Source organism: Acipenser ruthenus, chromosome 54 (genome assembly GCF_902713425.1).
Source record: "Acipenser ruthenus chromosome 54, fAciRut3.2 maternal haplotype, whole genome shotgun sequence".
Classification (NCBI taxonomy): domain Eukaryota; kingdom Metazoa; phylum Chordata; class Actinopteri; order Acipenseriformes; family Acipenseridae; genus Acipenser; species Acipenser ruthenus.
The window spans coordinates 4,560,183-4,575,495 of NC_081242.1; the positions used below are offsets into that span (position 1 = coordinate 4,560,183).

The following is a 15,313-nucleotide window of genomic DNA, read 5'->3' on the forward strand; positions in this document are numbered from 1 at the left end:
CAGCTCAGCTCCTAGGTGGAAAAATCTTAAGCCACCATCTGGGGTGCAGTGGCTGGGGTTTAAGTGGGAGCTGAGGCAGAGGAGTTCATTACTTAGTCATTGAACAATAAGAGACAATGTTATCACTAGAGCTAAACAGCTCTGGATGGGAAGATAATGATATGTATATATGTGTATACATGTGTGTAGAGTTCCAGGTGGCCACTCTCACCAGCCCTGTTTTCTCATGGGATAATAAAGTACTCAACCAATTGCTTTCAGTGTAAACAGGACAGTGCCTGTGTGTTTATTTCTTTACAAACAACATAAACCAAAACAAAAGTCTAACTCCTCTCAGGAGCGCTAACTAAACTTTTATTTCTGACCTAACTAACAACCGGATGGCTAGTCCGTTTACTAGCCCCCAAACCAACCAAATCTCTTCTGGTTTGTGTATTTTAACTTTTTTTCTACTTGATGAAAGAAAATCTCTGTTGCTGGACACGCCGTCTGAATGTTGACTGTCAATATAAATGATTCTGCTGTTTAGCTTCACTGACAGAGTTAATGTCAGAAGCATTTAAAAAAATTAAACTAGAAAGTTAGGATCCACAAGACATACAACAACCAAGGAATTCAAATTAAATTAAAACTGAAGAATCCCCACTAACTAAATGTTGGTGGTGGAGCCCGACTGCGCATGTGTAACTTATCAGCTAGCAAAAAATAAACTGTGCATGTGCAAACAAAGTTTTAAATAGCTCAATAAATACTTTATCCATTTTTTCGGTTCCAAAAAAATGCACTCGTGGTAAATGAGTACTATCTGCCTGCCCGATATGGTGTTTAAACACACTGTTTTTGAGTAATTTTAGTGCAAAAAAAAACTTTTTTTTTTTCGTGATTCTATAACTAAAAACTACAGGCCGGTTTTTCACGAAATGTGGACAAAAAACGATCTGTCACATGGACACGGAGCCTATGAAATACTATCCTGATCCATTTTGAAATGGCAGAGCAAATCACAAAAAAAAACTAACAGAACAGCTTGGGACATTTACTGACAAGAGGCGGTCCTTACCAGACGATAAAGCCCTCTTCTTCGGGTTCTATTGCTTAAATAATACTTACATGTGAAGACAATTTTACAGATTGCTTAATGTTTGTTTTTCATCTTTGTCTGACTTTCTCCAGTAAAAGGCTCTACTGCAGTATTGTATGTGCTCCATACAGAAAAAGAGGAAATGTAACCATACTGTGGCATAAAAATACCCAAACAGCCTCAGTAAAGGTAAATATCACTCTGGAAAATAAAAAAGACTCCAGCTGTGTGTGTAAGAAATCTGTTGTTTAAGTTTTTTGAATAACATTTTGAAAAGCACAAGACAGCATACAGAACACAGCAAATATCTGATGTTCAATAATTCAATGACATGGCAGAAGCTGCTTTGCTTCCCTGAGCTGTAACAGACCTTTAACACAGTACAGCGTTCCTATAACCGCCCCCCCCCCGCTGCATAGATCCCAAGTTTCATCAACAGGAATGCTGGTAGAGACTACTTGCTGCGGATGGCCAATGATTGGCCAATGATTAATCTGACCTAAATTATTTAAATTACATTTCAAATCAATAAAAGAAAAACAACAACATTGGTTAATTTAACATCATATGATATGCAACTTAAATTAAGAACCCATCAATGAATAGAGTGCACTGTACATATAATCTCAAACCTACAAGCAACACCCTCTTGTGCTGATAACTGTGCAGTTGCGGAGGACTCTAGTCATATAAGAACATAAGTACATAAGAAAGTTTACAAACGAGAGGAGGCCATTCAGACCATCTTGCTCGTTTGGTTGTTAGTAGCTTATTGATCCCAGAATCTCATCAAGCAGCTTCTTGAAGGATCCCAGGGTGTCAGCTTCAACAACATTACTGGGGAGTTGGTTCCAGACCCTCATAATTCTCTGTGTAAAAAAGTGCCTCCTAGGTAAGAAAGGAAGAATGTTATAAACTAGGGGTGACCAATCATGGAGGGCCTTTCCACTCCTGGTCGTTGTGCCAATCCTGTTCTAAATTTATTGAACCAATTAAAGACCCTGTAGTTCATTATCTCATTTTACCTGTTAAACCTGGAGTGGAATGGCACTCCAAGACTGATTGTTCAACCCTGTAATAAACATTCACCCTGGAAACATGTTTGAGTGTGGCTTTAACTCTGAAGGTCAATGTATGTTTTTCTAATAAAACTGTCCTGCAGTAAACAATATTTTACGTTGGCAGCGGTTTCATCTCCGGTAGGTTTTCCACATCTAGGGAATAGTTCCGGCTCGTTTTGGTCGACCGGGAAACACGGCTGGATCCTGACCCTCCGGAATGAGTCCCCTCGAACATCTTGGCCATGAAATTCAAGCCAGTGCTGCGGATATGGGAACTCCCAGCGAAGACATAGAGAATGGGGTTGATGCTGCTGCTAAAGAACGCAAAGGCTGTCACGTTGGGCCTGGCGGTTTTTGCAGCATCCAGGAGGGCTTTCTTGAGTGATTCTTCCCCAGCTAAAGCACCAGAAACCTGGATGAGGTTCACAATGTGGTAGGGCATCCAGAAGACTGCAAAGGCAACCACGATGAGAAGGATGAGTCGCCCTGACCGCCTTCGTTTGTTGAATTTGGCCCCCTGTAAGCGACAGCCAACCTGACTGTAGCAGAAAATGATGATAGCAAAGGGAATCAGGAACCCAAAGAGTGTCTCCATCAGGTATTGGAAAATCATGTGGTTTGGATCGCTGTGGAACGGTATGCAGTAAAACAATCCTCCTTTTCTGAAAACCCTGTATTAAAAAAAAGAAGAAAAAGAAAATAGTAGTTTGTTAGTAACACAGGGCTGGGTTTTAAAGTTACTTTTATAATATTCCAGTTTAAAGTCCATGGTGCTACAAAAACTTCCAGTAAATCCTACCTAATATATATTTGCCTTCATGTTGTATGTCACAGGTTTTCATATATGAAAAACACATACATTAATGTAAACTGGGAATTTTAATGGTATTTTATTTGAAACTGTTAGTGAAGAATATTTATCGAACGCTCCTTGCAGATACTTCAAAGCTACACTTCTGGTCAACTTAGAGTTGCATGGAGGATCTAAGGTAACATTGGAAACACATCAGTCGTAGGAAAAACAGTGACTGGTACACAAATAAGAGCCAGTGCGTTTAGAGTTCTTTGAAAGAAAATAAATGGCAAGGTTTGAGAATGTTTTTTTTTTCTTTTCTGGAGATATATATATTTACAAATGCGCTCAGGAAGAGTCAAAACAGTCAGAATTGTTTTTTTCTTACAAGGACTCAAATTCATGCGGGTTGGATGCGTTCCTTCAACAGGAAGTGCAGCGTGGAAAAGAGTGCAAGAGACTTTCCCCAGTTTGATCTCATCTCTGGCCTGCAGTGGACATATGGTTTGATTGTACATATTTACATATATACCTTATATTTCCTTATCAAGAAGAGCATGGCCAATTTCTCTTATGCATGCAGATATATGTCCTCTTCTGAAGACAAGTGGGCATTCATAATCTACAAACAAGAGGAAGCCATTCGGCCAATCTAATCTAAGCTGATTGATCTCAAAACTTTGTCAAGTCGAGTCTTAAAGGATCCAAGTGATTCTGCCTCAACAACATGACTAGGTTACCCATTCCATACACACGCCACTCTCTGTGTGAAGAAGTGTCTCCTTCTCTCTGCCCTAAGTCTATCTCTGTTTCCAACTGTGCCCTCTGGTCCTGGTTTCTGTACTGTACTTCAAGTATTAGTTAAGGTTAACTGTGCCAACTCCTTATCAGATTTCAAAGACTCATGGCCCCCTGAATTCTTCTTTGTTCAAGGCTAAATAGATTCAGTTCTTTCTCCTCTAAAGGCATTTGTTCCCTAATCATCTGTAGGCAGTATGACTCCTTATAAACACTCACCCATAGCAGAAGACTATTATTATTATTATTTATTTCACTTATCCAGGGCGACTTACAATTGTTACAAGATATCACATTATTTTTACATACAATTACCCATTTATACAGTTGGGTTTTTACTGGAGCAATCTAGGTAAAGTACCTTGCTCATGGGTACAGCAGCAGTGTCCCCCACTGGGGATTGAACCCACAACCCTCCGGTCAAGAGTCCAGAGCCCTAACCACTACTCCACACTGCTGCTATTGGAACCCTATCTCTCCTCTTCTAAAAGCCTGTGCCCCAGTCTCCACTCTTATAAATGCACCAGGTATCTCCTCTTATAAACGCTCACCTGCGGTAGAAGGGCATGGGAATCGCGAAGAGGAAAGCCAGGCTCCAGATGGCCAGCAGAAACTTGAGCAGGGACCTCTTGGTGCGCAGCCGCTGGGACAGGAAGGGGCGGGACACGGCCAGGAAACGGTCGAGGCTCATGGTGGCGATGAGGAAGATGGAGGCGTACATGTTGACACTGCAGAGGTAATGAATCAACTTGCAGAAGGCTGACCCGAACTCCCATCCCCGGCCCCCGATGACATAACGCATGAAGAAGGGAGCGCTGAGCAGAACCAGGGCATCCGCCGCAGCCAGATTCAAGACCAGCAGGCAGGTGACGGAGCGCCGGGCCACGCGACACAACACCGTCCACACCACAAACAAGTTCCCAGGGAAACCCAGAACAAATGCCAAGGTCAGGATGACAGTGCCCAGAATTTGAGAGAAGCCAAGGGAGGAAGAGGGAGGAGGTCGAGGGGGGATGGAGGGGGAGGGAGAAGAGGAGAAATTCATTGTTTGATGCTGGTCTGGAATACGGTTAGGAATTAGGATCCTGTGAAAGGAAGGAGAAAAACAAACAAAAATTTTCTTCAGTTTTAAAGAAGTAGAGATCTCACATTTTCTCAAAAGAACATAACAAGGTTGAGATGACAGTGCCCAGGATTTGAGAGAGGTTGAGGCCAGGGGAAGACGGAGGCAAGGGGGAGGGAAAGGAGAAGAAGAGAGAGTATGAGAGAAGAGAGGGAAGAGAGGAAGGCACAATCTGGGCTAGGGGGAAGGGAGGAGAGGAAAAGGGAGGGATGGAAGAGGAGGAGAAAGGAAAAGAGGAGAAATTCATTGTTAGGAGCTGTCCTGGAATGATATTGCGAATCCTGTGGCTGCCGAAGGATGGGGAAAAACATTTTCATTTTAAAAATATAAATCAAAATAACACATTTCATTTTAAAGAGTAAATAGCTTCAAGTTACAGTGTCTTATTTATACTGCACCTGACCGTTTCATGATGTGTGCAATGGTTCAACTGCAGTTTCTCAAATACTGTGCTTATGTTTTTAAAAGATTTTAAAGGTCTGTGTTAAGTGGCTTTCACCTGAGTTCAGCAGCAGCTCTTCAGTTCTGGTTGCCTGACATAGATATATGTAGGCTAGATCAGACAAAGCACGTTGGATCAAGATTTGCTTTTCCGGCAGTTCACTAGCTGTGCACTAGATGGCGGTGGCAGTAGCCCTCATTACCAATATCTTGCTCCTGAAATCGAAGCACCTTAACACAGACTTATTAAGAAATACAAATATTATATTGACAAAGTATGTATTAGATATTATATGTAATATCTGCAAAATGGACAAGATACATCCTGTAGGTTCCAGTATTTACTGTGAGAGATCGGGACCCCACAACCCCAGACTAAAAACAGCTCTCATGCTAATGATAATGATTCTGCAAAATATGCCTAAAATCGTCTATTTCTTGAAATAAAGCAACATGTACTTTAAAACTATACCCAATGCATATTTTACAGTAGAATTGTACCCTACCAGCATGCTACATTGCAAAAAGCATGCGTGAAAAATTATCACATTATATACGCAGTCCGCATATAAAGTTTAACATGATTTATGTTAAAAGACTATGGGCCGTATTTTCAAAACATTTCCTCCATTCTTAAATTAACTTTTTTTAAAGAAGAAAAAATCATGTTAATGTAATAAAATGAGAAACATTCACATTGAGAGCGTTTAGGAGAACTTGGATAATATTGCTCTGTGGTTAGGATCCAGTTTGTAAAATTAACCGACGTTTTACCTCTTTCAAAAAATAGGAGTTCATTCAAGGCTGCAGTAAATGCCTTCAAAATATGGCTTTGTGTTTGTGTTAAATTGATGAAAGTGTGCGTGTGGTGTAGTCCTTCGTTAGACAGTCCACACAGATGGTATTTCTTAACCAAGCATATTTATTCAATGCACTGAGCTGATTTAGTTTTTACAAGGGGACAGCATCACCTAGAGGTGAGTTCTACGTATAACTGCAATGTGTGTTATTTCAATTGCAACCTTAAAAGGGAAATATAAAATGTGACCCCTTTGATAATAATAATAATAATTATTATTAAAAATACACTTATAATGGTCTCATTATTATTTGTTTATTCAATATAGGGCTACTAAGAATACTACTAAAATAATTATCTTCAACCTAGAAAAAATGAAGAGGAGACTTGATTGAAGTCTATACAATTATAAATGGAATATATAAAGTTAACCCAAAACACTACTTCACATTTAGCACAGAGAGAAGATGAAGAGGGCATGCATGGAAGCTGAGTAAAAGTAAGCTTAGAACAGAAGGGAGGAAGCACTTTTTAGACAGAGTGCATGAAATAGCCTACCAGGAACATTAAAAAGACTAGATTCAGTGCTTTTAAATGAATTCTGTCTTTTCTGACTCCCAAACTTTTCTTGGGTTCTTATGTTTTTATGTACTACTAATAGTAATAACAATAGTAAAATAACATTATTATTATTAACAACAATAATAATAGCACATCCAAAACTTAAATTAGAATGTAAAGCTTATCAGGATGAACCAGAAAAGCATTTTACAGCAGGGTTATAGTTGAAGGGTTTCAACCTTTTTTTTGAAACTGTACCCCTTTTGTCTGGAGTTTTCAGCTCAAGTACCCCTTTACAATTTTCACTTGACTGAATGGTACTAAAGTTGCAATAAAAAGGCAGAATATTCTGATTAACACATTTCTTTTATCCCTGTTTTATTTAATATATAATTTATGTCACAACAGTTTGGGACCGCTGGTTTAGGACAGAATACCAAACCATAGGCTTAATTCTTAAAACTTTTAATTTGTCTTTGGATGCACAAAATTAAAAGACAGTATTTGTGAATCTCTTTGGAAACACTCTATTCAGTAAAGTTATTAAAATAATACAAAACAGCCTGCACTATAAATGTTTATCACATTTAAAATGTTTACAATATCAACACAATTACCCAAGACACATCTATAATAATAACATTGATAAACTTTTTTTTTATTTTTTTTTTATTGAAGCCAACATAACAATGATCCAAACAGATTCGGTATAACTTTCTGTAGCTTTGAACTTTCTGTACTCTTCGTGCGGCTGACACATCTGCTGCTTAGAAACTTACCTGCATACAAAGCCAAGAACGCTTCCTTGTGTCTATGTTAACTGACAAGTTGAAAACGGCAAAGTTAATGAGCAGCACTGCGCGCTCTCCATATGCAGAATCACCAGATCCATATATCAGAGTGTAATCCACGCAACCGCAATCATACATGCGTGGAACATATGGCCGTGATAGATTCTGTTTTTTTTTTCTTCTGCGGTTCACTTTGAGTTGCTAAACAAAAGTGAAATATTTATGCGCAGTGGTTTAGCGATAATATATATACCGTAAAAAAAAATCAATTCAATTTAATATCATTCTTTTTTTTATTATTATTAATAACTCGTTTTTATTTGCATTTCTCAGTCGTCCTGCGTATCCCCTATGACCCTTAGAAGTACCCCCAGGGGTACGCGTACCCCCGGTTGAAAACCCCTGTTATAGTTGATAAAACCAACCCTTAATTCAAATAGACTACGGAGGCACCAACTGAATCGTTCCAAGTTGACTTTCTTAATAATAATAATAATAATAATAATAATAATAATAATAATAATAATTTACATACCTTTTAAAATGCAAAAGCAAAGGACGCGTCTTAAATTTCTCTAGCAGACTCCTTTCACCTTATATCAACACTTTCACCTTTTATCATCAGAGGAAGCAGGTATTTCACAAGTCTTTATTCTGGCCATCACGAGCACATTAGGAAACGATAGCAGATGGTGTCTCAATCGAGTTTGACGTAAGTGTCAGTAGCCTGCTGCATGTAACAAACGTTTTTTTCGTAAACGAAACGAAACAAGCATGTTATTTAGTAATGCCCCCTGCTAACGCCCATATACAACACGTGTAGATTTTATTTTAATGGACACGTATTATAAGAAATATTATTCATTGTTTTTGTTAATGGATAGTTAGAAATACTAAAATAAACACAATGAGAAAGGTTTCGACTATAAAAGTATTTTTTAATGTGGCGAATCTCGAACCATTCCAACATTTGAAGAAACTTGTCATTTATTAAGTTTATTTTAGTATATTTTATTTCACTGAAGCCATAGACTCAGATTCGATTATATTTATTTCACGTGTGAAAAAGCAAAGAGGAAGTAATTCAGATTGATTTGTAAAGGTGTGGCCGTACCATTTCACAGAGAACATTCTAACAGGCAGAGTACTCTACATTATATTGTTTTCTACAGCTTTCTATTGTAGTGCCTAGGGAGTGCCTAGGGGTATATACACAGAAACTGAACATCGAGCACCATCTGGCCAGAACGTGGTACATCGTCACAAGGTCGTTGTTTTTTAATGCTGTCAAAAGGTGATAGTTTGCATTTCAAGTTTTTTAATGCATGTTTATGTACCAGTTATTATTATTATTTTTCTTCGTTTTTCAATATATACACGGTTAGCGGTATAGCAGACAGTACAATGTGATGCAAGAAAGTATTTAATAGGCTACTGATGTATGCTTGCTTTAAATATATACATTTCAAAACCATTAGTTGTGTTCATAAGTTACTACCTGTGTTATTATTATTTGTTTATTTAGCAGACACCTTTATCCAAGGTGACTTACAAAGACTAGGGTGTGTGAACTATGCATCAGCTGCAGAGTCACTACATCTCACCCAAAAGACGGAGCACAAGGAGGTTAAGTGATTTGCTCAGGGTCACACAATGTGTCAGTGGCTAAACTGGGATTTGAAACAGGGATTTCCAGGTTACAAACCCTTTTCTTTAACCACTGGACCACACAATATGCAGTTTTAAACTTGAGAAACTACATTATATTCAAATTTTTGCATGTGATTGTGTTCCCCTCATTTAAACAGAGATAGAATATGTATAATAATTATATTAAATGATATGTATATGCATTTTTCAGTAGCATTGTACCCTACCAGCATGCTACATTGAGTTATTGCATACCAATGACTCAACATTGGATTATTTTGGCTATAGCTAGATAATAAAGTTTGGAGAAACAGTGTTTGCAGTATACCTCTTCACTTTATGTACCTATTTTACCACACCTAATTATCATCATTAGACACAATAATGAGGTCACTAGTTATTAACATACATGAAGCAATGATATCAGTTACCAGTTTCTGGTAGAAGTAGCGGACACAGCGCTGGTGTGTGTTCATAGAGGATCTTGATGCTTCTCAAATGCACCTCCAAGTGCCTGCTGTTTAATACAGTTTTTACACCCCTTTACGCGCAAAGCTTAGTGGCTGACTATCTCTGTGTGTCAACAACATTTTGATCACACAGATGAAGTCAGTTTTATTGACACTTTCTCATGCAATAAAACTTTAACTGATAGCAACCACATAACAGTATACATTGCACAGCTGTACATCGGAATCACAGTTTTGTACTTATAATCTTCTTTACAAGTAGCTACTGTGTAAATACACAGTAATCAGAGACACTTAACGTAAAGTGTTACCACATACAGTATGGCGTTCCTATCATACCCCCCTGCTCCTGCAGGTAGCAGCAGCAGCATGTTTCAGTCTGTTTAGTTCACATTAGTGACAGAGTGGACAGGCAGCGTCAAGGAGGGAGGAAGCTTGTGTGTCTGCCTGTCTGCAGCTGAAACTGACTGGGGCAATGTAAACAAACTGGGGAGCCAACAATATCTCTGTGTTTCTATTGAAGCAGAACGATGCATAGAGAGACAAGCTATAGTAAACATTCAAGCAGGATTAGTATTGTGAGCGACCGGTGCACAAGATGTTGCAAGAAGGAAGTGAGGACACAGGAGATATGTTTCAACAGGGTGGCTGGTGTTTTATTAGCCAACAAACAGGAACAGTGCAGGGACAGTTCATAAACTATGTACAGCAAGCTTGGCTCAGAAACAAAACAAAAATAGTAATAATAACAATAATCATTAAAATAGCTGGCGACTGCTATAGGTATTTTACCACAGCCCAGTCCCTTTCCACTATTCTAAGTGCTAACTAGCTCTAGCTCTAGCTCTCCCTTTCCTTATCATTTTGTCTCGAGTGACATCTAGGACCAGGTATATCTACACCCCACCTCCTAAAATCCTCCCCTGGAATATACAATTTCATACAAACACATACAATTATTTACCAAACTGATTTTAAAACCATGAACTTACAAAAACGCCATTTACAGATCTACAGAATATCTGCATTCAAACTGTCCTGGATAGGTACTCTTTAGGCAACTAACAACACGTTTGACCATTTCTGTTTCCCTCTCCATAGAATAACATTAGGCGCGCACCTGCTACTCAGTGAAATAGCATGCATGACGCGCATACACGCCCCACGCCCTTACAGTGCACGGGCTGCACACAGTGCACGGGCTGCACACAGTGCACGGGCTGCACACAGTGCACGGGCTGCACACAGTGCACGCAGCAAGTAAGTAAAAGCAAACTTTGTTTCAAATTTCGCAGCTGTACTTTATCATATTTTGTCTACAGGTAACCAGCGTCTGAGGCAAGATAGGTAATTGATCCTGCTCCTAGTAATTTTAAATTAACTATATGTAAGTAACATTATTAAGTTGGTGTTTCAATTTAGTGAGGTAGTGTGTGTGTGATTAGTACCAGGTAGTGTGGTTATTTGAACAGAGGTTGATTTGCAATTGGTGATTGGTACCAGGGAGGAGGCTGTGTGGTCCAGTGGTTAAAGAAAAGGCCTTGTAACTAGGAGGTCCCCGGTTCAAATCCCAGCTCAGCCACTGACTCATTGTGTGACCCTGAGCAAGTCACTTAATCTCCTTGTGCTCCGTCTTTCGGGTGAGACGTAGTTGTAAGTGACTCTGCAGCTGATGCATAGTTCACACACCCTCTGTAAGTCACCTTGGATAAAGGCATCTGCTAAATAAACAAATAATAATAATAAAAGATTGCTGGACTTGCATGCGTGATATTCCTGTGCCCGAGCCCCGTAGTGTCAAGCAGTGCCATTGAGTTCTGCTGCAGCTTGCAACAAATATTGTAAACAAGACAAAACTAATTCTGTGGCAAAATAAAACAGCACATTTAACACCACTACTTTTCCAGATATACAGTACATTCAGCCTCCTGAAATGCTCAATACACCAAACCCTTGATCGGAGACCCAAACTGACCGGCTTAGCGGCAGTGAGGGCACTGCATAAGCAGCACCTTTATTTTGTAGTTTTATTACTGTGTTTTATTTTCTCTTTTTATTTCGCCTTTGGTTTTCATTATTATTTCAGAGAACCTGTGTGTGCTGACGGATACAAGTGCAACCCCTGCTTACCATCGTTGGTATAAGAGGAGTTGCAGCACCAGGACAATCTGGCGACAAATAATAAAAATAAAACTACCAAAATAAAACTGGGCACCTGAGCGGTGTTGCAAATAAAACCTTCTGTCTCCTGTGTGTGTCAGTAAATTGCCCATCACCCTTCCACAGTATCCTAAATTCACTTAAAGTATGTTTCCTTGGTTTACAAATTGACTTGTTAAAACAGAGTGTGTAAAAACAAGGGGGGGAGGGGTTCTTCTTTAACTTGTCGTCTCTCGTGGCTATCTAACTTACACCCGCCCTATCTGGAGTGTAATGCAGTCACTTGATAACCACATTCTTCAGAATACGATATGTAGCCTCTTTGACAGAGGGGCTCCCTCCTCAAAGTTCCTGAAAATAAAAAGCCACAGTTTGAATGCACTGAAATGAAGGAAAATAAATATCTTCCTCAGCTGGGAGGTAGTTACCACCATTTCATTTTTTACCAGGGGAACTATAACACGACTGAAGTAAAATAGAGAAACTAGGTACCAATGTCACCTCCACAGTATAATGTGCTTAATTTACATGATCAAATTGTATCTAATGCTCATTATATTTAAGTAGAAAACACAGGCAGTGGACAGAGCACAAATATTCACTGGCAAATTGAAACCTTTTATTTCTTGTTGTCAATTCAACTAATGGAAAACTTGTTTCAGTATTTCCAACAGTTTCTAAGATACATCTTGGAATGGTTTTGAAAAGGACAGAGAGGGATTAACAGATGGACACGTTTAGGCTGCAAGCCCACTGTGACCAAACATTCACTCGCCCCTGTATGTGGAAAACAACATGTTTATTTAAATACAGGGTGTATCCTGAAGCCTGACGCTTATCGCGACCTGAGCAATTAAGATAACACACAACTCTGTTGCTGAGCAGAGATACCAACAACCAAGGATAAATGAACCACCCTAAAACTTAACGCATAGATATTTTGAAAGCCACTTAGCCATAGGCAAGCACTAGGTCAAATGCATTGGTTCAAAAACACAAGGGTAACATTTTTAAATGATGTGGTTTGATACTGATGAAAATGTGTCTTTATCAGAAAATGTCAAATGTAGGGATATCACAGATTCAAATGACAAGTGTCAAACGTGTAAACATGCTGTTTATCATTCATGAATAAACTTGTTTTGCTATGAAACTAATATGCCTAAAGGAATTGCAACAAACTACCATAAGAAAAAGCATAGTCTATATTCATTATAAGTAAAGAATTCACAAACACACTTTCAAAATGTAGAGTTATTTTCTTGTTCCAGTCTTTTTTTTAAATGTCTTGCATGGAAACTGCTTTGTTTCATGGGTTCAGTTGTTACATCAACTTACCGGCACAAGATGTTTTCTATTTTCATTCTATTTTGTATTTTATTACAGCAAAACCTGGAACAAGTGTGACAACCAGTTAGTATGTATTTTGTCAAAAATGTAAGGAAGTTTATATTTGACAGATGTTTACAAATCCCTACATTTATAATAAAGAATTAACAGTTAAGGGTTTGGAATGAACTTTTCTTCATGTTGCACAGGATATTTGAGTTAATAATCTCAAGAGTGCGATGTACGTCAGAGGAATTGACAGACATGTTAACACATGCACGCTACAGCGTTTGACCGGGATGGCCAAAGTGGAGCTCTCAGGAACATGTCTTATGTCTAGTGCATCTGGTTCCCCAGAGTGTAACCATTAACCATCAAGAATAAATACAACACATGTGGTGTTTTCCCACATACACCAGGGGCAGACTGTTGCATGCTGACAGGTTAGTGGTACCAGATTAACTTGGGGATTAGACATGTTTCTGAGAACTCCACTTTGGCATCCCAGTACCTTAAACATCACCAAGATGTAATGACTGAAAACTCCAGCTAGTAGAGATGCGGCAGTCACTGATTCAGATTTCCTAAGAACTGCAGCCGTTTGCTGCTGTTTACAGCGATGGCTCTAAGCTGAAGCAGCAGAGGTATCAGGAACTTTACATTGTCTATCTAATTACTGTGCATTTACATCACAGTTGCATAGTAAATACATGTGTACTGACACATAATCACAATGTTATTATATATAGTTATGATGTACTCAATGTGGAAATATTTTTGCACAATATATGTAAGTACACAATTGTTTCAGAAAAGGGTTTGTGTCAGGGATAGGATTAATGCAAAGTGTTAACCCTTTATTACATGTCTAACTACACTGTAACTACACATGTTACATAATAATTACATTGCCAATACACAACCACCTCTGTAAATAGACTGACTAAGGATACTTCATAATGTGTGCTTTTATTAAATCTTGTTTTTAATTCAGAAATTCCTTTTTCATTTGGCCATAGCAAGGAAAAGGATACATTAAAGGGTACATCAGCACTACATGAAAAATAAAACACAAACTATCCCATTTTGCTGTTCCGAATGTATTTGGTCATTGTATAATAATCCGTATGTGTCCAAACATCTGCATAATGCCGCATTGCCAATGTCCAAAATCATTCTTCTGGAGCATCTCTTCTGACTTCCGCGTGTACTGTCAGATGTACCGGTGCATGCCAACGAAGCCTTGTGTAAGCTATAATACCTCAGTGTGGAAACACACTAGTCTGTGTGACAGACATGGTCTGTCTAATTTTGCATAAGGAAGGAACTTGTACCTGCTTTCGATTTGTGTAGTCGACATCTTTCACATTGTACGTGTTGCCTTCGCATGTTGTATTTTGATGTATTATTATGATTAATGTTGCATTCAATAAAAGAAAAAAAAAAAACATTTGTTCTGTGTAAGTGGTTGGGGGAAAAGAAAACCAAGATGGACTTGTTCTCATTTCCTAATGAAGGGACCTACCCACAATTATAGCAGCACTGTGTTATTTTAGTCTGAAACAAAAACACATTTTCAATGCGAAAAAATGCCAAGTTATAAAAAGGGACAAGCCATTTAAGTGGAGATATTAAAAATACAATAAAAACACAACAGTCTAATCTTACATCAATAGCTCATTGGGCACATACACAGTGTTATTTACATTTTAAGTAGTGAGCAAATAGGTTTGTTGATTGTTTGAGTAGTATTGTTCCTTGGCATAACAAAATACTGAGCTCAAGTCATTTAATAAAAATGCCAGTTGCTCAGTGTTTGTTATTTTAGTTGAGTTAAAATTGCCAAAATGAGTTGATTAAGAATCTGTATAAATAGCCATTTGAAAAGACATGATTTTAATTAACGCAAGAACACTGAAAGATACTACCACGCCCCGATTGAGTAATCCTGGAAGGCAGAGGGTTACCACACTGGCACAGGACCGTTATGCTGACTATTGCGTTGTTCAAGCCTCTACGTTTCCTGTTGCCACACATTTTAACACAAATGACCACACTGCAGAAGACATCACAATTTGTGGGATAAGCCACTGCTATGATACAAATACAGCCAGGAAACAAAAATAACACAAATTCATTTTCAAATTAGGCACTTTGGAACCTCTTGGAATGAAAATTCTATTCTGAAGTCATGAGGTCATCATCCTCCGGAACTTTTCTTTTCTTGATAGATGAAATGGTACCCGTGTTATTCCA

At 38.5% G+C, this 15,313-nt stretch overlaps 1 protein-coding gene and 1 long non-coding RNA gene across 4 annotated transcripts; one reads left to right on the forward strand and one right to left on the reverse strand.

Moving 5' to 3' along the window:
• Positions 1-255: 255 nt before the first annotated feature.
• On the reverse strand, positions 256-8,181 carry LOC117398012 (leukotriene B4 receptor 1-like). 3 transcript variants are annotated; one of them, XM_033997001.3, is made up of 3 exons: positions 7,984-8,181; positions 4,285-4,818; positions 256-2,813 (listed from the first exon to the last, which is right to left on the reverse strand). In XM_033997001.3, exons 2-3 carry the CDS (start codon positions 4,776-4,778, stop codon positions 2,255-2,257), a joined length of 1,053 nt encoding a protein of 350 aa, XP_033852892.2. In that variant the 5' UTR covers positions 4,779-4,818; positions 7,984-8,181; the 3' UTR covers positions 256-2,254. The 3 variants fall into 3 exon arrangements, with proteins under 3 accessions (XP_033852892.2, XP_033852893.2, XP_058872991.1); XM_033997002.3 differs by lacking the exon at positions 7,984-8,181 and adding an exon at positions 7,437-7,951; XM_059017008.1 differs by lacking the exon at positions 7,984-8,181 and having other exon boundaries at positions 4,285-7,428.
• Positions 8,182-8,579: 398 nt separating this feature from the next.
• Positions 8,580-11,780, forward strand: LOC131723233 (uncharacterized). Its single transcript, XR_009320186.1, has 3 exons — positions 8,580-8,742; positions 10,670-10,828; positions 11,655-11,780. It is a non-coding gene; the product is annotated as an uncharacterized LOC131723233 (long non-coding RNA).
• Positions 11,781-15,313: the final 3,533 nt, after the last annotated feature.